Here is a 25,213-nt window from a genome sequence, read left to right on the forward strand (position 1 = left end):
GGAATAGATCTGGTAGACGCACCTGGTCTTTTGCCTAGTGTAGGCAAATCGAGAAGTAGAGGGTACGGGTTTAGGTTGAGGGAGCAACTTTGTGCAGAAGAAGGCAAAGAAGTCATTAAACAATGACTTAGGTTTACTATTGTCATCTGTATCGAGATACAGCGAAACGCTTTGTTCTGCATGCTACCCAAACAGATCAGATATACTATACAAAAATACAATACAATACAATACAATACAAACGTCAATCTCAATTTCAATAGCTGGAGCAAAGGGTGCCGAATATATTTCTCAGTATTGCATAGTACCAGTTCCAGAGACAAAATCCAGTATCCGCAAAGGGGAAGTCGTACATTGGAGAGTACCCGAGCTTATTCAGAGCCCGACAACATTGGGGAATGAGCTGGTCCTGTGTTTGGTGGTACACGTTTTTCAGGCCTCTGTGTCTTCTGTTGGACGGGCGCAAGTAGAAGGAATTACCGGGGTGGAACGGGCACCCTTTACCGAGGCAGAGTGCTACCGTAGGGATTAATACCGGAGCGTCAGCTGTTCACAATTCCGCTCCATTGTTGAATAAGGAGGATCGAGGGATGCAGGAGAAGTGGTGCTACGGCTGTGCAGTGAACTAGGAATGGGGCTAAGGTTTCGATGTACACAGGCCGGTTAATTGAATGGGGGAAAGGAATAGTAGATGGGATATAATGTGTAGAGATATTTGACTAAATACAAGGTCTCCTAGAAATTCAGTCGGTTATGCAGTATCTGTGGAGAGAATGAACAGACGATGTTACGGGTCCGGACCCACCTTGAGACTGATCCGGGACCGAAACATCGCCTACCCGTCTCCTTGGCCATGCCCATCATGTTCGCGTTCTAGGGTCGTTCCAGACGTCGTATCTCGAAAAACCGTTCCTACAGAATTTAGACTTTACTTTAGACTTTAGAGATACAGCGTGGAAACAGGCCATTTGTCCCACCGAGTCCGGGCAATCCAGTGATCACTGCGAACACACTGCGCACTCGGAACAATTCACAATTTACAGAAGCCAATTGACCTACAAACGTGCACGTCTTTGGAGTGTGCAAGGAAACCAGATAAAATCTACGCGGTCGCAGGCAGAACGTACAAACAACGTCCAGAAAGACAGCACTTGTTGCCAGGATGAAAATCGGGTTCCTGGGCTGTGGGCAGCAACTCTACCGCTGCGCCACTATGCTGCCATATGTATAATTTTATCCAAATGTTTTATAATACGACCATTAGGTCTTGATCGCTTGGGTGGAAATACTATTGTTCGCTTTGTTGTAAATATCAACGACTAGCTGTCATTGCTATAATTTTAAAAGCGGGGGAGGGGTCAGATATAAGGAGATCTACGTGTCCTTTATATAGATAGTGGTGGGTGCCTGGCACGTGATGTTAGTGGTTAAACATAGAAACATAGAAAATAGGTGCAAGAGGAGGCTATTTGGCCCTTCGAGCCAGCACCGCAATTCATTGTGATCATGTGATCATGGCTGATCATCCACAATCAGTAACCCGTGTCTGCCTTCTCCCCACGTCCATTTATTCCGCTAGCCCCTAGAGCTCTATCTAACACTGTTTTAAACTCATCCAGTTTATAGCCTCTACTGCCTTCTGTGGCAGAGAATACCACAAATTTCTCATCTCAGTTTTAAATGGCCTCCACTTTATTCGTAGACTGTGGCCCGCCCCTGGTTCTGGAATCCCACAACATTGGGAACATTTTCCCTGCATCTAGCTTGTTCAGTCCTTTCATGACTTTATACGTCTCTATAAGATCCCCTCTCATCCTAAATTCCAGTGAATACAAGCCCAGTTTTTCCAATCTTTCCTCATATGACAGTCCCGCCATCCCGGGGATTAACCTCGCGAACCTACAATAATAAGGATGTATTTCCTCAAATGAGCAGACCTAAAGTGCACAGGATATTCCAGATGTGGTCTCACCAGGGCCTGGACAACTGCAGAAGGACCTCTACTCCTATATTTAAATCCTGGTGGTTATGGTAGAATCAGACATGACTGTGGGTAATCTTGCATTTCACTGCACATTTATGTGTATGTGACAAATAAACTTGACTATTGACTATTGACTATAACTACTGAGAAGCAATTGGACAAGGAGAAGAATATGGAGAAATATGGACCATGCACAAATATAAGGGATTGGTCTATTTCGGCATTTCGGTCGACACAGTCCGCTGCTCTATTCTGCGTTCTATCAAAGACAAAGGTTACATGTAAGTGATATGCAGGCATGTAATTGCAGTTTAAATCATATTCTTCAACGTGTCAGGCCGTTATGCTACTGCCTTGTGTAAAAGGAGCGGTGAGGGGAATCAGAGCCAATTTCTGTCGTTTGATGGATTGCGTCTATTGTGCAACTAAATGTCAAATGCTCTTCAAAGGTCACGTTGAACGCGTGGGCAGATTATGTTGCCTCTATGCACCTGGGGAATGCATACTTGGCTGTTGGTTAGGACGGATTGCATAACTGCTCCACCTCACGTTTGTTGATTGCCTGTCTTGAAACAATGAACCGAGCTCAATCATTTACCAGCAGCATTGTTAATGCTGTTCAATATAGCACGCTGAGAACAATCTGCTTCGACAGTCCACAGGCAATTTAAAAACATAATGGGGGTGTCTTCAAAAGGGAGACGAATTTGGTCTTCTCAATGCCAACCCGAGCGATGGTGAACGTGCACAAGGAAATTGGTAAAATTGAAATCTTCTGCACTGTAGTAAGCATGTTTGTGGGAATGTATCAAAGCATGGTTTGCGAGCAGCTCCATCCAAGACCGCATGAAATTGCAGAGTGTTGTGGACGCAGACCAGATCATAACCCAAACCCACCTCCCTTCCATTGACCCAAACTGCACTTCACGCTGCCTCGACAAGGCTGTCAGCATAATTAAGAACAAATCTCAACGCGGACACTTCTCGCATCAAGTAACAGGTGCAGAAGCGTGAAAACGCATACCTCCAGATTCAGGGGGAGTTTCTTCTCAGCTGTTATCAGGCAATTGAAACCTCCGCTCAGGAGCGAGAGAGCGGACCAGAGCTACCATCCACCCCATTATGGACCCAGGGGACTATCTTAATCGGCCTTTATTTGAAGTTATCTTGCCCCGAACCGTATTCCCGTTATCCCGTTCCACTATCTATACATAGTGGACGGCTTGATTGTAATCACCTATGGTTGCTTTCACGCTGACTCTCACGCAACAAATAAGTTTATCATCAAACCTCTGTGCACATGACAAAAAAAGTTAACTGAAATCAAAAATAACAGAGGAAAAAAGCTAAACTAAACTAAACTAAACCAAACTAAACATAATCAACTCAACCAAATTAAACTCAATTCAACTAAACTAAAATAACATAAACTAGGCAAAAGTAGACTGTTTTATTGACATACTCGACCAAGAGGGCCCAAACCTCTCCTGTATTGGTGCAGCACCCTCTCCTTCCCCCCTCATCCTCCCCTCTCCTCCCTCCCACTAACCCTACCCCCTTCCTTCTCCCCTCCCCCTCCCCTTCCCCCACCCTCCACAACCTCCCATCCCCTTCTTCCCCTCCCCACACTCCACCCGCCTCAACCCCTCTTATCCCCCCTGCTCACCCCTCCCTCCCTAGGAGATATATTTAAATTTTAAAATGTGAATAACTTAAAAAATATAACACCGAATTCATTGAAACTTCTTCCATTAACACCAAGGGGACGACGGTGCGTAAGGTGGGCCTAACATTGTTGAGCTATCGTGTACCCTTTTGGTTGTAGTTCAGGAACAATCAAACAAACAAACGAGAGTTTTAGTAATTAGATGTCCCGAAAAGGAACAGTGGATTTCTTACTTGCAGTTGGACCATTCGTTCACTTGCACGGTTCAAGTCACCGGTTAACATATAACATATAACATATAACAACTACAGCATGGAAACAGGCCTGTCCGGTCCTACCAGTCCACGCCGACCATTCTCCCTGACCTAGTCTCATCTACCTGCACTCAGACCATAACCCTCTAATCCCCTCTTATCCATATACCTATCCAATTTACTCTTAAATAATAAAATCGAGCCAGCCTCCACCACTTCCACCGGAAGCCCATTCCATACAGCCACAACCCTCTGAGTAAAGAAATTCCCCCTCATGTTACCCCTAAACCTTTGTCCCTCAATTCTGAAGCTATGTCCCCTTGTTGGAATCTTCCCCACTCTCAAAGGGAAAAGCCTACCCACGTCAACTCTGTCCGTCCCTCTCAAAATTTTAAAAACCTCTATCAAGTCCCCCCTCAACCTTCTACGCTCCAAAGAATAAAGACCCAACCTGTTCAACCTCTCTCTGTAGCCTAAGTGCTGAAACCCAGGCAACATTCTAGTAAATCTCCTCTGTACCCTCTCCATTTTGTCGACATCCTTCCTATAATTTGGCGACCAGAACTGCACACCATACTCCAGATTCGGCCTCACCAATGCCCTGTACAATTTCAACATTACATCCCAACTTCTATACTCGATGCTCTGATTTATAAAAGCAAGCATACCAAACGCCTTCTTCACCACCCTATCCACATGAGATTCCACCTTCAGGGAACAATGCACAGTTATTCCCAGATCCCTCTGTTCCACTGCATTCCTCAATTCCCTACCATTTACCCTGTACGTCCTATTTTGATTTGTCCTACCAAAATGCAGCACCTCACACTTATCAGCATTAAACTCCATCTGCCATCTTTCAGCCCACCCTTCCAAAAGGCCCAAGTCTCTCTGCAGACTTTGAAAATCTACCTCACTATCAACTACTCCACCTATCTTAGTATCATCTGCATATTTACTAATCCAATTTGCCACACCATCATCCAGATCATTAATGTAAATGACAAACAACAGTGGACCCAACACAGATCCTTGGGGCACTCCACTAGACACTGGCCTCCAACCTGACATACAATTGTCAAACGTTACCCTCTGGTATCTCCCATTCAGCCATTGTTGAATCCATCTTGCAACCTCACTATTAATACCCAACGATTTAACCTTCTTAATCAACCTTCCATGTGGAACCTTGTCAAATGCCTTACTGAAGTCCATATAGACAACATCCACAGCCTTGCCCTTATCAATTTCCCTGGTAACCTCTTCAAAAAATTCAAGAAGATTAGTCAAACATGACCTTCCAGGCACAAATCCATGTTGACTATTTCTAATCAGGCCTTGATTATCCAAATAATTATATATATTGTCCCTAAGTATCTTTTCCATTAATTTTCCCACCACAGACGTCAAACTAATAGGTCTATAATTGCTAGGTTTACTTTTAGAACCTTTTTTAAACAAAGGCACAACATGCGCAATGCGCCAATCTTCCGGCACCATCCCTGTTTCTAATGACGTTTGAAATATTTCCGTCATAGCCCCGTTAAGGCTGGGGATGCGGTGAATTGGTATAAGACCAGAGGCGATTTACACGGGTTTTGCCAGAGCTGGCAGCACTTTAGATTCAAGAGGAAAATAAATGCACCAATTCTGTTCTAAGAAAAGGAGGCCAAATGTTATATTGTCACAAAGTAAGCTAACTACGCAATCACGCGTTACCGATATCTGGGGCGCCTTCTCCAATTATTTACACAAACCACACCACCACAGTAGCGACATACTGGCGCTGCTGGTAGAGCTTCTGTAACTGCCACAAGGACGCGGGTTCGATTGTGACCTCGGGTGCTCTGTGTGTGTGTGTGTTTTTGCACGATCTCGCTGTGATCGCATGGGATACCCTCGGATCTCATTGTGTCACATGGAAAGTCATAGAGCCGTACAGCGTGAAAATGGTCCTTCGGCCTAACTACCACGCCGATTAATATGCCCCAAGTACACGTCGCACCTTCCTCCGTATGGCCAATATCTATCTAAACCTACCCTATGTGTGTACCTGTCTAAATGTTGTTTTAACGTTGTGATTGTACCTGCTACAACGATCCCCTCTAGCAGCTCGGTCCACGTTGCACATGATAATAAAGGAACCAATGACCCATTAAACCACCTGTATGAAAAAGGTATTTTTGGAGCAAAGGCCAGAGGTAAAAACGGAGTGTGTGACAAGTTTGAAGAGTTCTGGATTGTGAGGCCAGAGGGAGTTACGTAGCAGGAATGGGGAGGTGGATGGTCGAAATGGGTGGGGTCCAGGTGGGCCACAAGGGAGGGAGGAAGAGTGTGGTTGGGAGATGTTTTGAGGTTACCTAAAACAGGAGATTTCAATTTTCATACTATTGGTTGTACGCTATCCAAGCTAAATCTAAAGGGGTTGTTCCTCCAGCTTTCATGTAGCTTCTCGTTTGCAAAGGAAGAGGCCCAGGACGGAAAGGTCTTGGTGGGAGCTCACTGGAGTTTAGAAGGATGAGAGGGGATCTTGTAGAGACGTATAAAATTATAAAAGGACTAGACAAGCTAGATGCAGGGAAATGTTCCCAATGTTGGGGGAGTTCAAAAACAGGTGTGACAGTCTAAGAATAAAGGGGAGGCCATTTAAGAGTGAAGTGAGAAGAAACTATTTCACCCAGAGAGTTGTGAATTTGTGGAATTCTCTGTCACAGAAGGCAGTGGAATCCAATTCACTGCATGAATTTAAAACAGAGTTAGATATAGCCCCAGAGGCTAGTGGAATCAATGGATATGGGGAGAAGGCAGGCACGGGTTACTGATTGCAGATGATCAGCCATGATCAGAAATAAATGGCGATGCTGCCTCCTCCTATATATAGAAATATTCTATATTTCTATGTTTCTATGGATTGGGAAAATTAGCAAACTGGATATTCATAAGGGCAGGGCGGAGCGACCGCGAATGTTCAGCATGACATAGAACTAGTTTGAATGATTGATCGATGGTGGGCATGGAATCGGTGAGTAAAAGTACCTGTTTCCACGGTGTATCTTTCAGTCATTCAATGTCAATATAACCTCTGCAAAATATATTACATAGTCTCAGAGAGCTAATGACGACAGCATCCAAAGTGCGTGGAGCAAAGGCAGTAAAAAGGGAAAGGTAAGAAACAAGGAAAAGCAGACGCACAAAACTACAGTAAAGCACAAAATGCCTTCGGAACCCGGCTGATGTGTGGAGGAACGGGCAGGCAACGTTTCGGACTGGGAACTTTTATTCATGCCTAATGATAGTACCAGACAATGGTGAGTTAAGGGAGGCCATCGCCGCCTACAGGCTCCTCTCATCTGTGCATTTCGAGGAATGCGCTACGGGCAGGGAATGGGATGATTAACCTGCTTTGTGCCCGGCAGGCCTATTCTTATTAACGATCGGGTTTTTTGAACAGGTGATCGTCGGCTGAATTGATTTAAAAACAGAAAATAGGTGCAGGAGGAGGCCATTCGGCCCTTCGAGCCAGCACCGCCATTCATTGTGATCCTGGCTGATCGTCCACAATCCTGCCTTTTCCCCATATCCCTTGATTCCACTACCCCCCAAAGCTCTATCCAACTCTCTCTTAAATCCATCCAGTGATTTGGCCTCCACTGCCCTCTGTGGCAGAGAATTCCACAAATTCACAACTCTCTGGGTGAAAAAGTTCCTTCTCACCTCAGTTTTAAATGGTCTGCCCTTTATCCTAAGACTGTGGCCCCTGGTTCTGGATTCGCCCAACATTGGGAACATTTTTCCTGCATCTAGCTTGTCCAGTCCTTTTATAATTGTATATGTTTCTATAAGATCCCCTCTCACCCTTCTAAACTCCAGTAAATACTAGCCTAGCCTTTTCAATCATTCCCCATATGACAGTCCCGCCATTTGATGAAGTCTCCGATCATAAGCTGGTCCAGATCATCTGGACGCATGGGATAATAAATCCAAGGAGAAATTGGACAACCTTGCATTTTTATCTATAGAATGGTGGAGGTTGGAGAAAGACCTCATAAGATTATGTGTACATATATAAAAATAGAATACTTATTTGTAATAGAGAGGGTAAATGCGGTACCTGTTACCCGGAGTAGATTAATCAAGATCTGTGGGACTTAGGTTTAAGGTAAGAAGGGGAAGACTTAATAGGAATCCGAGAGGCAACTTTTTTTACACAGTAGTTCTGCACACTAGAGACAATTGTGGTGGTGGTTATATGGAACGAGCTTCTAGCGGAGGTAGTTGAGTCATGTAATATAAAAACAATTAAAATGCATTTGGACAGGTACTTCCATTGGAAAAGATTCGAAAAATATGGGTCAGATGTAGGCAGGAGGGACGGGAACAGATGGAACGTATTCGTTGGCATAGGCCCGTTGGCCCGAAATGTGGAAATGTCAAAACAAAGGCAATAGCTTTATATCGAGAGGCTCAGATTAGATATATGGGGCATTTTCCTTATAGAGTGATGAGTGCCTGTTTTGTTGGTGAAGGACAATTCGATAGTGGCGTGGCGTCTGATAGTTTCTTGGATAGGCACATGGATCCTGACTACGGGTGCTGCACTGTAAGGAGTTTGTACGTTCTCCCCGTGACCTGCGTGGGTTTTCTCCGAGATCTTCGGTTTCCTCCCACACTCCAAAGACGTACAGGTATGTAGGTTAATTGGCTGGGTAAATGTAAAAATTGTCCCTAGTGGGTGTAGGATAGTGTTAATGTACGGGGATCACTGGGCGGCACGGACTTGGAGGGCCGAAAAGGCCTGTTTCCGGCTGTAGATATATGATGATGATATGATGATGATATGCAGTGCATGGAGCGAACATTCAGATCGGTTGCAATAGGGCATGCTTCGGTAATTGGAGGATAATCCAGACTAGAGGACAATGCTCGGTCCATCACACGTGCTGACTTTCCCACCGTCGTAGGGATCGACAGGACGCGCTGATTTCAAAAGGGCACCAGGATAATCAAGGAGCCCGTCGCTCTGGCCACGATCTCGTCTGGATGCTACCTTCGGGAAGAAGATAGAGGAGCCAAAAAATTGGGGCCACGAAGTTCAAAAATAGATTCTTCCCCAACCATTAGCACATAATCGACTGTAGGACCGATTAATGCTTAAATTAGTTGCTGTCATTACATTATGGCCATGTTTAATATTTGTAGTTTTAGTCTTTATTGCATGCTTGTGGGTGTGATTGGATACGTAATGGGGAGTATCTACATCTGAGGAGGCTAGTGTAGCCACAGAGATTGGTGGCCATTTTAGTCTCGGAGGATGGAGAGAATACAGTTTTTTTCACCACACGGTAACGACCACACGGTAGTAACCACACGGTAACGACTGTGTTGTTTGAAGGGGAAGCAGTTGATAAGAACGATAAGTTATGAATTACTCTTTTGATTTGTGCTACTTTAATAAAGAGCAATTAATCAAGAAACAGCGTTTGGAAGATTCGGTTTTGCTATCTCAGAGTGCGGTGTGTGCGTAAGCTATATCTCCACCACATTCCCGAGCAGTAATTTTCTATGGAAGTTGGACTTGAGAAGGTATAGAAACTGCCATTACACCGACTTCACTATGCACTAAGGACTTTGTTTGCACGAGGATCTTCGTGTATCCTTTCACGAGTATTGAGGTTATTAACTTATCGAATGTTTGTTTATCATAACAATAATTGTACCAGAATCACTGGAATCAGGAATAGATTCAGAAGACTGGAAATCGCAAATGCAACTTCACTTGCATGGAAGAAGGGAGTGAGGAAAAAAAATGGAAATCATTGGTCACTTTTGTCTGACTTCCATGGTTGGTAAGATTTTAGAAAGCATTACTAATGATGAACTTTCGAAGTACTTGGAGACACGATATCAAATAGGGCGAAGTCGGCATGTTTTTTTTGTTAATGGAAGATCTTGCCTGGCTCGGAATTCTCCGAGGGAGCAAAACAAGCAGGATAGGTAAAGGAGAGTCAGTCGATGATGCTTACCTCGATGTTCAGAGGGCCTTTGATACGTGAGGGCCACGCGTGCGGATGGCGAACAAGATAGGAGCCCATGGTTTTCGAGGCACGTTACAAGCATGGGTAGATGCTTGGCTGACGAGCAGAAGGCAAAGAGTGGAAATATTGGGGGCCATTTTCTGGTGGGCTGTCAGTGGTTAGTGGTGTTCCGCAGAGTTCGCTGTTGGGTCCACTACTTTTCACGTTGCGTTAATGATCTGGGTATTAGAATTGATGGCTTCAGTAAGGAATAAAGGCATATACACAAAGAGAAGATTTAGTAATCGGATGTGCAAAAAGACGTTTGAGTGTCAGTGCAGGGTCCCCAAAAGACTAATTTTCAAGTTGAGTTGGTAACACGGAATTCAAATGCTATCATTGCATTCATTTAAATGGAATAGAATATCAAACCAAGCATGTAATGCTAACGCTTTCTAAAGTTCTGCTCAGGTCACATTTGAATATTGTGATCAGTAACAGACCCCATATGTGCGGGGGGTGTGCTTGCGTTGGCAAGTGTCCAGAGGAGACTTAACAGGATGATCCAGCTGATGACTGGTTTGTCGTAGGATTTTCGTTTGAAGGCATTGGGTCCATACTCGCTGGAGTCTAGAAGACTGATGGGGGATCTCATTGAAACGTACCGAAAAATAACAGGCCTGGATAGAATGGATGTTTAGAGGATCCATAGAAACGTAGAAACATAGAAATTAGTTGCAGGAGGAGGCCATTCGGCACTTCGAGCCAGCACCGCCATTCATTGTGATCATGGCTGATCATTCACAATCAGTAACCTGTGCTCAAGTTCTCCCCATATCCCTTGATTCCACTAGTCCCCTGAGCTCTATCTAAGTCGCTCTTAAATTCATCCAGTGATTTCGCCTCCACTGCCCTCTGTGGCAGAGAATTCCACAAATTCATAATTCTCTGGGTGAAAAAGTTCCTTCTCACCTTTATTCTAAGACCGTGGCCCCTGGTTCTGGACTCCCCCAACATTGGGAACATTTTTCCTGCATCCAGCTTGTCCAGTCCTTTTACAATTTTATATGTCGCTATAAGATCCCTTCTCATCCTTCTAAACTGCAGTGAACAAAAGCCCAGCCTCTTCATTCTTTCCTCATGACAGCCCCTCAATCCCAGAGATGAATCTTGTGAACTTACGCTGCACTGCCTCAATTACAAGGATGTACTTCCTCAAATTAGGAGACCAAAACTGTACACAATCCTCCAGATGTGGTCTTACCAGGGCCCTATACAACTGCAGAAGAACCCCTTTACTCCTATACTGAAATCCTCTCGTTACGAAGGCCGATGATACAAAGCTGGGTGGTAGTTTGAACTGTGAGGAAGATGCTATGAGGTTGCAGGGTGACTTGGACAGGTTGTGTGAGTGGGCGGATGCATGGCAGATGCAGTTTAATGTGGATAAGTGTGAGGTTATCCACTTTGGTGGTAAGAATGGGAAGGCAGAGTCATATGTTGAAAGACTGGAGCGACTAGGCTTGTATACACTGGAATGTAGAAGGATGAGAGGAGATCTTATCGAAACGTATAAGATTATTAAGGGGTTGGACACGTTAGAGACAGGAAACGTGTTCCCAATGTTGGGGGAGTCCATAACAAGGGGGCACAGTTTAAGAATAAGGGCTATTTAGGCCATTTACAACTGAGATGAGGAAAAACTTTTTCAGTCAGAGAGTTGTGAATCTGTGGAATTCTCTGCCTCAGAAGGCAGTGGAGGCCAATTCTCTGAATGCATTCAAGAGAGAGCTAGATAGAGCTCTTAAGGATAGCGGAGTCATGGGGTATGGGGAGAAGGCAGGAACGGGGTACTGATTGAGAATGATCAGCCATGATCACATTGAATGGCGATGTTGGCTCGAAGGGCCGAATGGCCTCCTCCTGCACCTATTGTCTATTGTCTAATATGCCATTCGCTTTCTTCACTGCCTGCTGTACGTGCACGCCAACTTTCAGTGACTGGCGTACAAAGACACCTAGGTCTCGCTGCACTTCCCCCTTACCTAACCTGACACCACTATGGGGAGAGTCCACAACCAGAAGGCACAACCTCAGAATAAAGTGACGTACCTCTAAAATGGAGTTGAGGAGGAATTACTTTGGCCAGAGGATGCTGAATACGTGGAATTCATTATCACAAACAGCTGTTGAGGCCACCATTGGGTATTTAAAAAAAGATAAATTGATCGGTTCCCTTCGTAACGACGTCAACTGTCACGGGGAAAAGGGAGGAAAATGGGTTTGAGGGAAAAATATATCAGAAATAATTGATTATTGTGGACCAGGCTCTTTGGCCGAATGACCTAATTCTCCCCCAAAGCCTTGTGATATTACAGTCTTTATCATCTATAAAACTGTTTTGTCCTGTACTTGTGCACGGTGGACAGCTTTGTTGCGATCTTTAATCAGGCTTTACTGCACAATATGTTATTCTCTTTATCCTGTATCTATGGATTGTGGATGGCTAGATTGTAATTTTTAACCGAGCTTTCCTGGACTGAATCTTCCACTAAACGTTATTCCCTTCATCGTCTATCTGCAACCTCTGGGTGGCATCATTGAAATCATGTATAGACTTTACGCTAACTGGACAGCACGCAAGAAAAAGGTATTTCACTGTACCTCGGTACACTTGACAATAAACAACACAAAACTAAATTAAACTAAACTAAACTGTATTCTGTTTACTGCTGCAAATAGGAATTTCATTGTTCTGTTGTCGGTACATACGAGAGTTACACGATTGACTCTTGATTCAGGCGATATACCGTGGAAATGGCGCCGATGTTCCTGAATCTTGTTATATTTAACATAGACATAAAGTGCCGGAGCAACTCACACAGCATCTCTGGCGAACATGGGCCGCAGTAACAGCGGGACAGGCAGAGTCTCAGGAGTACGAGAGGTGGGCTCGGGACGGTTTGCTAACGGCAGGGATGCAAGGATGCGACAAGTGGAACTATTATGGCGTCTGGGGTGGCGGAGGGGGAGAGAGGGGACGCGGAGAATGGCAAGGCAGGGGTTCACGCACCTCCTCCAAACTCATCTACTCTATCCGCTGCTCTCGGTGTCTGCTCCTATATATTGTTGCTCTCCGCCTCTTGCCTATCTTTCTCGCGATCCGATGCTGAGCAGTAAGCGACGAGGTCTTCGTGAAATGGAAAAACGGAAGAGGGGAACTATGCTTGCGCTAAGCTGTGGGATGCGGAGGGTCGGTGCGATAACTGCCGCTTAAAGGAATAGTTTGTTGAAGCAGGCGTTACAATAGGGCTTGTCGTTGTTCTCCTTAAAAACCCCTTTGCAGAGCTGTTTGAGGCAGAAGGCACAGACAAAGTGCTCCGGGTGGAATCTTTTGCCCATGGCGGCGATGCAGCGGCCGGTAACGGGCTTCTGGCAGGCGCTGCAGAGCGACCCCTGGCGCTGGTGATAGTGCAGCTCGCAGTACGGCATCCCGCTTACCTCGAAGAAGCTGGCGTTCGTGAACGGCGTCAGACAGTCCTGCATGGGGAGGCGGAGTGTAAAGAAATAAGAAATATTGTTTATGAAATACTCTGACACATCAGTCAGAGTATTTTTTCATGTGGAGAAAGGGCGAGACCACGCGAAGACTGGACGATTATTTCGCTGGACAGTTACGCCCAGTCCGCCTTGGCCTACGCGACATGCCGATGCTAAACATTTTATCCCTTTATTCACAAAATGCTGGAGTAACTCAGCAGGTCAGGCAGTATCTCGGGAGAGAAGGAATGGGTGACGTTTCGGGTCGAGACCCTTCTTCAGTCTGATGTCAGGGGGGCGGGATAAAGGAAGGATATAAGTGGAGACAGGAAGATAGAGGGAGATCTGGGAAGGAAGAGGGGAAGGGAGGGACAGAGGAACTATCTAAAGATGGAGAAGTCGATGTTCATACCACTGGGCTGCAAACCGCCCAGGCGAAATATGAGGTGCTGTTCCTCTAATTTCCGGTGGGCCTCACTATGGCACTGGAGGAGGCCCATGGCAGAAAGGTCAGACTGGGAATGGGAGGGGGAGTTGAAGTACTCGGCCAGCGGGAGATCAGTTTGGTTAACGCAGGTGTTCAGCGAAGCGATCGCCGAGCCTGCGCTTGGTTTTGCGGATGTAAATAAGTTGACACCTAGAGCAGCGGATGCAATAGATGAGGTTGGAGGAGGTGCAGGTGAACCTTTGTCTCACCTGGAAAGACTGTTTGGGTCCTTGGATGGAGTTGATGGGGGAGGTAAAGGGACAGGTGTTGCATCTAGTGCGGTTGCAGGGGAAAGTGCCCGGGGTTGGGGTGGTTTGGGTAGGAAGGGACGAGTGGACCAGGGAGTTACGGAGGGAACGGTCTCTGCGGAACGCAGAGAGGGGAGGGGATCGGAAGATATGGCCAGTGGTTGGGTCCCGTTGTAGGTGACGGAAATGTTGGTGGATGATATGTTGGATCCGCTGGCTGGTGGGGTGGAAGGTGAGAACGGGGGGGATTCTGTCTTTGTTGCGACTGGGGGGAGGGGGAGCAAGAACGGAGCTGCGGGATGTATAAGAGACCCTAATGAGAGCCTAATCTATAATGGAGGAGGGGAAGCCCCGTTTCCTGAAGAACGAGGACATCTCGGAAGCCCTAGTGTGAAACTCCTCATCCCGGGCGCAGATACGGCGTACATTTTATCCCCTTCCCATTCCCTTACTGACGTTTCTGTCCTGGGCCTTCTGCACTGTCAGAGTGAGACCTCAAGCAAATTGGAGGAAGAGCACCTCATATTTCACATGGTCAGCTGTCAACCGACTGGCATGTCTCTAAATTCAAATAACCGCTGCAATCCCTCCATCTTCCCTTTCCAACCGCAGTCGTTGACTAGTTCCACAGTTCGCATCCATGCATCCCTTTGCTATCACATCTTCCGCAGCCACGAATGTGCCATTGTGGGCTCCACTCTTCCTTTATCATCTGCTGGTGGTCTGATTTGCTATTGCCATTTGCTGCCACTAGTTACCTCCTCTCTACTTTTAATTCGAAGAAGACTTCGACCTGAAACTTCACTCATCTTTTGTTTTCTCCAGTGGTGCTGCCTGCTCGCTAAGTTACTCCAGTATTTTGTGTCTAACTAGAATATTTCATCAGACATAGAGTGCATGGATGTTGCGAGGGCATGTTCTTTAGCCATGGGAGCAGAATTAAGACCTTGCATAATGTCGCCATGCCTTCTGAAATGCAAGGTGGCGACTGTGTTAATCCCAATACTGTAGTTTACATCACAAACAATCCCACGAAGCTGTTGGGGTGAATTTGAGCATTGATTGTGTAAAGGACCTGGCTAAATCATGTTCATAAGTTATAGGAACAGAATTAGGCCATTTGGCGCATCGCCTCTATTCTGCCTTGGCTGATCTGGATGTCGCGAGGATTCGAGGGTCTAGGCTACAGAGAAGTTGAGCAGGCGAGAACTTCATTCCTTCCAGCGCCGGTGGATGAACGGTAATCTTAAAGATCTGTAAAAAACCATGAGATGAATACAGTATATCGCGTGATATATTGTACATGGAGTAGAGCGGTTATATGGAACGAACTGCCACAGGAGGTGGACAAGTCAAGTACTATGACACAATTTAAGAGATATCTGCACAGGTACATAGAAGGTTCAGAACGATTAAAGGATCAAACATGGCAGATATGATGAGCTCAGGTGGACACCACGGTCTACAAGGAGTAGTCGGGACAAATGGATTGTTTCGTGCTGTACAATATATGACTATGATTGCGCCCTATGGCCAATCGATTGGACGATAAAGGCAGATTTCCCGTTGACCATCCAATGTTTAACACAGGAACCAGTAGAGCCCACTGGAGCGTAAACTACGGAAGCTGAGGATATTGAACCCAGGAGGACTGGCTCGTGAAAATGGGTGTACGCAATCCCTAGTTCTCTAGTTCAGTCCAATATGTGCAACCGAAGGTGTTCGGGCTGAGTGAGTGCCTCTGGATTAGAGGAGATAATTCAACCGAACAAGCCATGTCCGGAAGTGTTTGTTGTATTTTGAACCAGTGGAGTCTGACCACGCGCCATATTAGAAATAACGGAAGCTATTTCGCTGTTGGGAAGATGGGTCAAGGGATGGTAAATGGAATTTAACTCTGACGAGGGTGAAGTGTTGCACTTAATGTTATTTTTTAATGACGAATTATCATGGAAGTAGGTCCTTCGGCCCACGGAGTCCATGTCGGATAACAATCACCCATTCACATTAGTGCCACGTCGTTCCATTTTCTCATCCGCTCCATACATATTGGGGGGAAATTTACGGAGGCCAATTAACCTGCAAACCCGCATGTCTTTGGGATGTAGGAAGAAACCGGAGCACCAAGGAAAAACCCCATGCGGTTACAAGGAGAACGTTCAAAATCTACACACAGACTTGGAGGTTATACTCGAACTAGCGCTATGATCTAGCAACTCTATAAGCTGCACCACTGTGCTGCGCTGCACTTTGTCTAGGAAAGGACATCAACCAGGAAAAGACATCAACTGTAAATAGTAGAACCCCAGACGGTTTTGCGGAAGAGATAGACATAGGAGTGCAGGTGCACGGCTCCCTGATAGTAGCGAGCCAGGTGGATGGACGGTGTTCAGTTTAGTTTAGAGGTACAGCATGGGAACAGGCCCTTCGGCCCAATGTTTGCGCGTCGGAAACGATTACGGTACATTGATGCTATCATATATTCTTCAGTCTGAAGAAGGGTCTCGACCCGAAACGTTACCCATTCCTTCTCTCCCGAGATGCTGCCTGACCCGCTGAGTTACTCCAGAATTTTGTGAATAAATACCTTCGATTTGTACCAGCATCTGCAGTTATTTTCTTATATATTCTAGGGATATTTATTTACAGAAACCAGTTAACCTACAAAGTTTGACGCCTTTGGCATTTGGGAGGCAACCGGAACACCCAGAGAAAGCCCAGGCAGTCGCAAGGAGAGTGTACAAACTCCGTACAGACAGCACCCGTAGTCAGAATCGAACCAGAGTTTCTGGCACTGTAGGCAGCAAATCTAGTGGTGCACCATTGTGCCACCCTGGTGATAAGGGCATGTGGCCTGCTTGCCTTCATTGGGAAAAGAAGACATTGAGACACTCGATCTCCGTACGTGAGAACAATCTGGTGTACTAACTCCAGGAGCTTCCAGCGACAGGGAGAGGTGTAGTAGACTTGGGTTATTTTGTCTGGAATGCTGGAAGGTCAGGGTTGACCGGATAGAAGTATTAAAAATTTATGAGATAGGGTATACAATGAGTGCCTCTTTCCCCCAGGGTGGAAATGTCAATGACTAGGGGCGAACAAACCTGAGGTGACAGGGGCAAGTTTAAAAGAGGTGTGTGTGTGTGTGTATGTGGGAGGGGGGGACTTTTACACAGGGGGTGTTGATGCCTGGACACGCTGTCAGGCGTGGGGCAGGGACAGATTAGAATTTGGCTTCGATAGACACGAGAATAGGCTGGGATATGGATCAAATGGTAGCAAATTAGTTGACATTATCTTGGCGACTTGTTAGGCACATACATTGTGGACAGAAAGGCCTATGTCTGGCCCCCCACTCGCCGTCTAATGTGTTGAAGTTGTGAGGTCCTTTGCATCTATATGAGACATTCGTGCGGCTTAATTTAAAATATGGTGTTCAGTTTTAGACACGATGTTTTAGGAAGGATGTTGTCAAGCTGGATAAGAATAGATCGGTTAAATGCATATTAATTTGCCCAGAGCAGAGGAATCGAGAACTACAGAGAGACGCTTAATGTGAGGATGGCGGAATTAAACTGGAACCTGGAAGGTAATAATTTCACAAAAAGGGTGGTGGGTGTATGGAACGAGTTGGCGGAGGGGGCAGTTGATGCCGGTACCACATTAACAGTTAAGAGGCATTTGACAAGTGCATAGATAGGTTAGGTTTAGTGGGTTATGAAACAAACGCAGGCAGGTGGTACGGCAGTTGGTGTAGATGACAGATGTTTGCCGGCATGGGCATTTGGGCCGAAATGCCCATTTCTGTGCTGTTAACACAAAATGGTGGGAGGTGTATGATACTGTTCTGTTTTATGTTATATGTAGAAGGTGTTCTGTTGCAGATTTCAGAGGAAAAGCCACAGAAACAGAAAGAGGAAATGGAACTTGGGAAAGGAAGTTAATGTTCAGAGTTAACCACCGGAGAGCAGTTCAGATGGGTTTCCTTTGTCGGCAAACCAGACCTCACTCCACCTGCAACTATGTTCACTGCTGACCGACTACAGCGGAAGGGGCGTCATTGATACTGCTGAGTATTTTAATCTGAGCAAGTGTGGGGGCGATGCATTTTGTGAGGTCGAATGTAAGATAAAGTGTTCAGATAATTAACACTTAATAGCACTGATATACAGGGTGATTGGAGGTATACAGTAAGTCCGTAAGTCTCCGAGAGTGGCAATAGAAGTAGATTGAATTCTAAAGAAGGGATATGGCATGTTGGCTTTCATTGTTGGGGCACTCGGTATGGGTCAACAAGTGATGGTGCAGGCTTTCGGACTTCGGTTCCGCCGCATTTGGAATATTGTGTGTAGTTCTCGTCTCCCCAATACAGAAAGTATGCAGAAGGTTTGGAAAGGGTGCAGAAGATTTTTATCAGAATGTTGCCTGGATTAGACGGTATTAGCTATATGGAGAGGTTGAGAAGGATTCAGAAGAGGGTTACCGAAATGATGTGCAAGAAGAAACTGCAGATGATGGTTTTCACCGAAGATAGACACAAAATGCTGGAGTAACTTAGCGGGTAATGCACCATCTGTGGAGAAAACGAATAAGTGACGTTTCGGTTCGAGACCCTTCAACTGATGATCATCGGACCCTTTATAGGCAGTCTCGAGAAGGATCTATACCCGAAATGTCATCCACTACTTTTCTCCAGAGATGCTGCTGAACAGCTGTGTTACTCCAGCATTTTGTGTCTACTATACCAGAATGATGCATGGAGTATAGATTATTAGCTACAGGGAGAGGTTGTAATGGGTGTAGAGGCGATTTACCGGAATTATGCCTGTATTCGATGCTATTGGTAACAGGGAGAGGCATAAAAAACTTGTTCCTTTCTCTGGAACGACAAGGTTTGAAGGGAAATTCGACAAATTCACAACAAATTCTGAGACACAGACAGGAGATAGACAGTCAGAAACATTTTCCCAGGATGGGAATATCAAACACTAGACGGTGCAGCTTTAAATGAGGGATGCAAGGGGAGATGTACGAGGGAGGGTTTTACACACAGGGTGGTGAGTGCCTGGCAAACACTATCGGGGACGGTGGTTGAGGCAGATAGTTTGGGGGCCTTTAAGGGTCATTTGGATAGACGCATTTATATACAGGGAATTCGGGGATATTCACAACAGGTAGGCAGATAAGATCGTCTTGGCATCTTGTTTAGCACTGACATACTGGGCGAAGGGACTGTTCATATGTTGTGCTGTTCCATGTTCTATGTTCTATGTTCCATTTCTATGTTTTATGTTCTGTGTTATCTGTTCTACGTTTAGCGTTCTGTGTTCTCTTTTCAATGTTCTATATTCTATGTTGCAGCGGACTGAACTCGTGTCCTCAAACATAATGTTTTGACGAGTAAGGAAGTCGACCGATTGTCATTATCTTGCTGAATTCCATTGCAGGAACGTTGAGGTGAATGGCCTAATGCTGCCTCTCTTTTTTTTCTTTCGAAAATCCATTGCGAAACCGCAGTTGCTGCTCGAAATCCTGAGTATTACATGCCTCTCCCTGCTTGACGCCCCTTCCCGAAGTTGCTGTGAGGTTGGGAGTCGGCGAAAGCCATGGCAAAACTCCTCCCCCATTCGCTCCCCTCCCCCGACCTTCAGGTCGCAGAGTCATAGCCATGGATTCGTACAGTGTGGAAACAGGCCCTTCAGCCCACCGATTCCCCTACTCTGATAAAACTCTGCATTTATCCTATCCACATCTTACATAATTTTGTACCTCTATGAGATCACCCCGCATACTCCTGCTCTCCAAGGAATAAAGTCTTAGCCGGCTAAACCTCTCCCTGTAGCACAGGCCCTCGAGTTCTGGCAACACCTTCGTAAATCCCACGCTTTCGAGGTTAACAACAAATGTCCTATAACACGGTGTACAAAACTGAACGAGATACTCTAAGTGTGGCTTCCTCGACGTCTTGTGCAAGACGACCTCCCAAGATCTATGCATCTATGCTGAGTACTCTGACTGATAATGTCTAATTTACCACCCTATCTTACCACCCTAAAGAAAGCCTTCTTCACCACCCGAACGACAATGCACCTGAACTCTTAGAACCCCCTGCTCACCAACTCGCCATTGTCAGTCAACTATGTCCTTGCGCTCCTAGATCCCTCTGTTCTACAATATTCCCTATCTACCTTTGACGCCACTTTCAGGGAACTATTTTCTTGCATTCCTGGATCCCTCTCCTCTGCAATACTCCCTGTCTACATATGAAGCCACTTTCCGGGAATTATGAGCCAGCTCTCCGAGATCTCTCTGCACTACAGCACTTTCTATCTACCTGTGACGCCACCTTCAGGGAACTCTGCACTCCAAGGTCCCGCTGTTCCACAACACACCCTGTGTACGTAGAAGCATAGAAATATAGGAAACATGTGCAGGAGGAGGTCATTCGGCCTTTCGAGCCAGTACCGCCATTCATTGTGATCATGGCTGATCACCCACAGTGAATAATCCGTGCCTGCCTTCTCCACATGTCCCTTGATTCCACGAGCCCCTAGAGCTCTATCGAACTCTCTCTTAAATCCATCCAGTGATTTGACCTCCACTGCCCTCTGTGGCAGAGAATTACACAAATTCATAACTCTCTGGGGGAAATAGTTACTTCTCACCCCAGTTTAAAATGGCCTCCCCTTTATTCCGAGACTGTGCCCCCTGGTTCCGGACCCGCCCAACATTGGTAACATTTTTCCTGCATCTAGCTTGTCCAGTCCTTTTATAATTTTATATGTCTTTATAGGATCCCCTCTCATCCTTCTAAACTGCAGTGAATACAAGCCTAGTCTTTTCAATCTTTCCTCATATGACAGTCCCGCCATCCCAGGGATCAATCCGTGATCGTACGCTACACTGCCGCAATTACAAGGATGTCCTTCCAGAAATTAGGCGACCATAACTGTACACAATACTCCAGATGTGGTCTTACCAGGGTCCTATACAATTGCAGAAGAACCTATTTACTCATATACTGAAATCCTCTCGTTATGAACATGCCATTAGCTTTCTTCACTGATGATACTTTTATGGAAATGTGTACCTGTACTCGTTGATTCGTCTACTCTTCAATACTCACAGAAGACCTGCCGTTCACTGCGTCGGTCCTGTCCTGCTTTGACTTCGCAAAATGGAACACTTCTCTCTACGTGAGCATTCCCCAGCCCACCTGCTCAAGCGATCAAGTTACTGCTGCAATTTTGACTAGTGACTGACATCTACTATAAACCCACTGACTAGCAGCGCTATCTGGACTACATTTCTTCCCACCCTGTCTCCTGCAAAAAGTCTATCCCCTACTCCCAATTCCTCCGTCTACATGCCCGGGATGAGGTGTTTCACGCTAGGGCATCAGAGATGTCCTCGTTCTTCAGGAAACGGGGCTTCCTCTCTTCTATTATAGATGAGGCTCTCGCTAGGGCCTCTTCTACATCCCGCAGCTCTGCTCTTGATCCCCCTCCCCACATTCGTAACAAGGACAGAATCCCCCTCGTTCTCACCTTCCACCCCATCAGCCAGCGTATCCAACAAATCATCCTCCAACATTTCCATCACCTACAACGGGACCCCACTACTGGCCACATCTTCCCATCCCCTCCCCTACCTGCGTTCCGCAGAGAACATTCCGTCCATAACACCCTGGTCCACTCGTCCCTTCCTACCCAAACCACCCCATCCCCGGGCACTTTCCCCTGAAACCGCAGGAGATGCAACACCTGTCCCTTTACCTCCACCGTCAACTCCATCCATGGACCCAAACAGTCTTTACAGGTGAGAAGGAGGTTCACCTGCACCTCCTGCAACCTCATCTATTGTATCCGCTGCTCTAGATGTCAACTTCTTTACATCGGTGAAACCAAACGCAGGCTCAGCGATCGTTTCGCTCAACACCTTCGCTCAGTCCGCCTTAATCAACCTAATCTCCCGGTGGCTGAGCACTTCAACTCCCCTTCCCACTCCCAGTCTGACCTTTCTGTCATAGGCCTCTTCCAGTGCAATAGTGAGGCCCACCGGAAATTGGAGGAACAGCACCTCATATTTCGCTTGGGCAGCTTGCAGCCCAGCAGCATGAACATTGACTTCTCCAACTTTAGATAGTTCCTCTGTCCCTCCCTTCCCCTCCACTTCCCAGTTCTCCCTCTATCTTCCTGTCTCCACCTATATCCTTCCTTTGTCCCGCCCCCTGCAAAAATCAGTCTGAAGAAGGGTCTCGACCCGAAACGTCACCCATTCCTTCTCTCCTGAGATGCTGCCTGACCTGCTGAGTTATCATATCATATCATATCATATATATACAACCGGAAACAGGCCTTCTCGGCCCTCAAAGTCCGTGCCGCCCAGTGATCCCCGTACATTAACACTATCCTACACCCACTAGGGACAATTTTTACATTTACCCAGCCAATTAACCTACATACCTGTACGTCTTTGGAGTGTGGGAGGAAACCGAAGATCTCGGAGAAAACCCACGCAGTCACGGGGAGAACGTACAAACTCCTTACAGTGCAGCACCCGTAGTCAGGATCGAACCTGAGTCTCCTGCGCTGCATTCGCTGTAAAGCAGCAACTCTACCGCTGCGCTACCGTGCCGCCAGCATTTTGTGAATAAATACCTACTATTGATACCAGCATCTCCAGTTATTTTCTTACACTACCTGATGCAATTTTGACAATTACCTTCGCTATCTACAATACTACCACCGCTTTAAAAGCGAAGGGCACTCCTCTCCCACACTACTCCCGTACAACCCATCCGCCCCTCAGGTCACAACCACTTACCCTGCAAACGAAACACTCTGGGTGCCAGATACTGTCCAACGCGGAAAGGTAATTCTCCAGGACCGGACGATCGCAGCAGCCGCACTTGGGCGCGAAGAGGTAAAAGTAATCTTTGTGGCAGTACGCCTTACCGTCCTTCTCGTGGTAACCTACGGACATTGAGGAGATATGAGCGTGTGTTAGTAGTGGGTAGATGGATGAACGGATTGTTCGGGGGTGGGGGAGTGGTGCGGTTAGGGAAAGCAATACACATTAACTGGTACATTAACTGATGGCGCAAGTAACTCTGCTGAAACGGGCCTCAAAGTGAATCACAGTCACTGGGTCGTTCAGCGTGGAAACATCCTATCTCGGTCTGCAGAGACTCGGTGGGACGAAAGGCCTGTTTTCGTGCTGTCAGCCAACTTCGTGTCATCTGTAAATTTGCTAATATTACTTTTAATCCCTTCATTTCAGTCATTAATGTAAGGTGTAAATAGCTGCGTTCCCAGCATCGAGCCTCGCGCTACCGCACTCATCACTGCCTGCCATTTTGAAAGAGATCCGTTAATCCCTACACTTTGTTTCCTGTCTACCAACCAATTTTCTATCCATGTCAGTACCCTACCCCAATTTTGTGGTCTAAGTTTTCCCATTAATCTCCTATGTGGGACCTTATCAAAGTCTTTCTGAACGTCCAGGTACACCACATCCACTGGCAATGCCTTGTCCATTTTCCAGGTTACATCCTCAAAAAATCCCACATGGTGGGTGTGGTGTAGATGGAACATAGAAACATAGAAACATAGAAAATAGGTGCAGGGGGAGTCCATTCGGTCCTTCGAAACAGCACCGCCATTCATTGTGATCATGGCTGATCGTCCACAATCAATAACCCGTGGCTGCCTTCTCCCTATATCCCTTGATTCCACTAGACCCAAGAGCTCTATCCAACCCTCTCTTAAATTCAGCCAGTGATTTGGCCTCTCAGCCCGTTGTGGCAGAGAACTTCACAAATTCACAACTCTCTGGGTGAAAAGGTTTCTTCTCACCTCTGTTTTAAATGACCTCCCCTTTATTCTAAGACTGTGGCCCTTGGTTCTGGACTTGCCCAACATTGGGAACTTTTTTCCTGCATCCTGCTGGTCCAGTCCTTTTATAATTTTATATGTTTTAATGGCCAACATGCCATTAGCTTTCTTCACTGCCTGCTGTACCTGCACGCCAACATTCAGTGACAGGTGCACAAGGACACGTAGGTCTCGCTGCACCTCCCCCTTACATAACCTAACACCATTGAGATAATATTATGCCTCCTTGTTTTTGCCGCCAAAGTGGATAACCACACATTTATCTATATCATACCGCATCTGCCACGCATATGCCCACTCACTCAACCTGTCCAGGTCACTCTGCAACCTCCTAACATCCTCTTCACACTGCAACCCAGCTTTGTGTCATCCGCAAACTTGCTAGTGTTGCTTCTAATTCCCGCTTCCAAATCATGAATATATATGGTAAACAGTTACGGCCCCAACACCGAGCCTTGCGGCACTCCACTCGCCACTGTCTGCCATTCTGAAAATGACCCCTGTTTGCTTCCTGTCTGCCAACAAATTTCTATCCATGACAACACCCTACCCCCAATACCATGTGCTCTAATTTTAGTCACCAATCTCCCGTGTGGGACTTTATGAAAGTCTAGATACACTACATCCACTGGCTCCCCTTCATCCATTTTCCTTGTCACATCCTCAAAAAATTCCAGAAGATTCGTCAAGCATGATTTCCCTTTCATAAATCTATGCTGACTTGGATTTATTCTTTTACTGCAATCCAAATGCATCGTTATTACCTCTTTAATAATTGACTCCAGCATCTTTCCCACCACTGAAGTCAGGATAACTGGTTTGTAATTCCCCATTTTATCTTTTGCTCCAACATCTTGGACGGCAATGGAAAGTTGGGTCTAAGGTCCTGTTTACAGGCTGTATGACGCCATGATTTACATTATGCCGAGAAGAGTACAGAGACTTTTTTGAAATTGTTGCCAGGGTTGCCGAGTTAGATAGAGCTCGTGGGGCTAGTGGAATCAAGGGATATGGGGAAAGGGCAGGCACGGTTATTGATTGTGGATGATCAGCCATGATCACAATGAATGGCTCGAAGGGCGGAATCGCCTCCTCCTGCACCTATTTTCTATGTTTCTATGGCTCCA

General features: G+C 46.1%; 1 protein-coding gene across 1 annotated transcript in view; it reads right to left on the reverse strand.

Annotated features, from left to right (window-relative positions):
- Positions 1-12,656: 12,656 nt before the first annotated feature.
- LOC144606372 (paxillin-like) overlaps positions 12,657-25,213 on the reverse strand; it is a 52,234-nt gene continuing 39,677 nt past the window's right edge. The window contains exons 9-10 of the mRNA XM_078422399.1: positions 23,017-23,165; positions 12,657-13,458 (exon numbers count right to left, since the gene is read on the reverse strand). Of these exons, the coding sequence (XP_078278525.1) occupies positions 13,192-13,458; positions 23,017-23,165 (416 nt within the window). The 3' untranslated portion in view covers positions 12,657-13,191. The remainder of the gene's footprint in view (positions 13,459-23,016; positions 23,166-25,213) is intronic.

The sequence above is a fragment of the Rhinoraja longicauda genome, chromosome 26 (assembly GCF_053455715.1).
Source record: "Rhinoraja longicauda isolate Sanriku21f chromosome 26, sRhiLon1.1, whole genome shotgun sequence".
Classification (NCBI taxonomy): domain Eukaryota; kingdom Metazoa; phylum Chordata; class Chondrichthyes; order Rajiformes; family Arhynchobatidae; genus Rhinoraja; species Rhinoraja longicauda.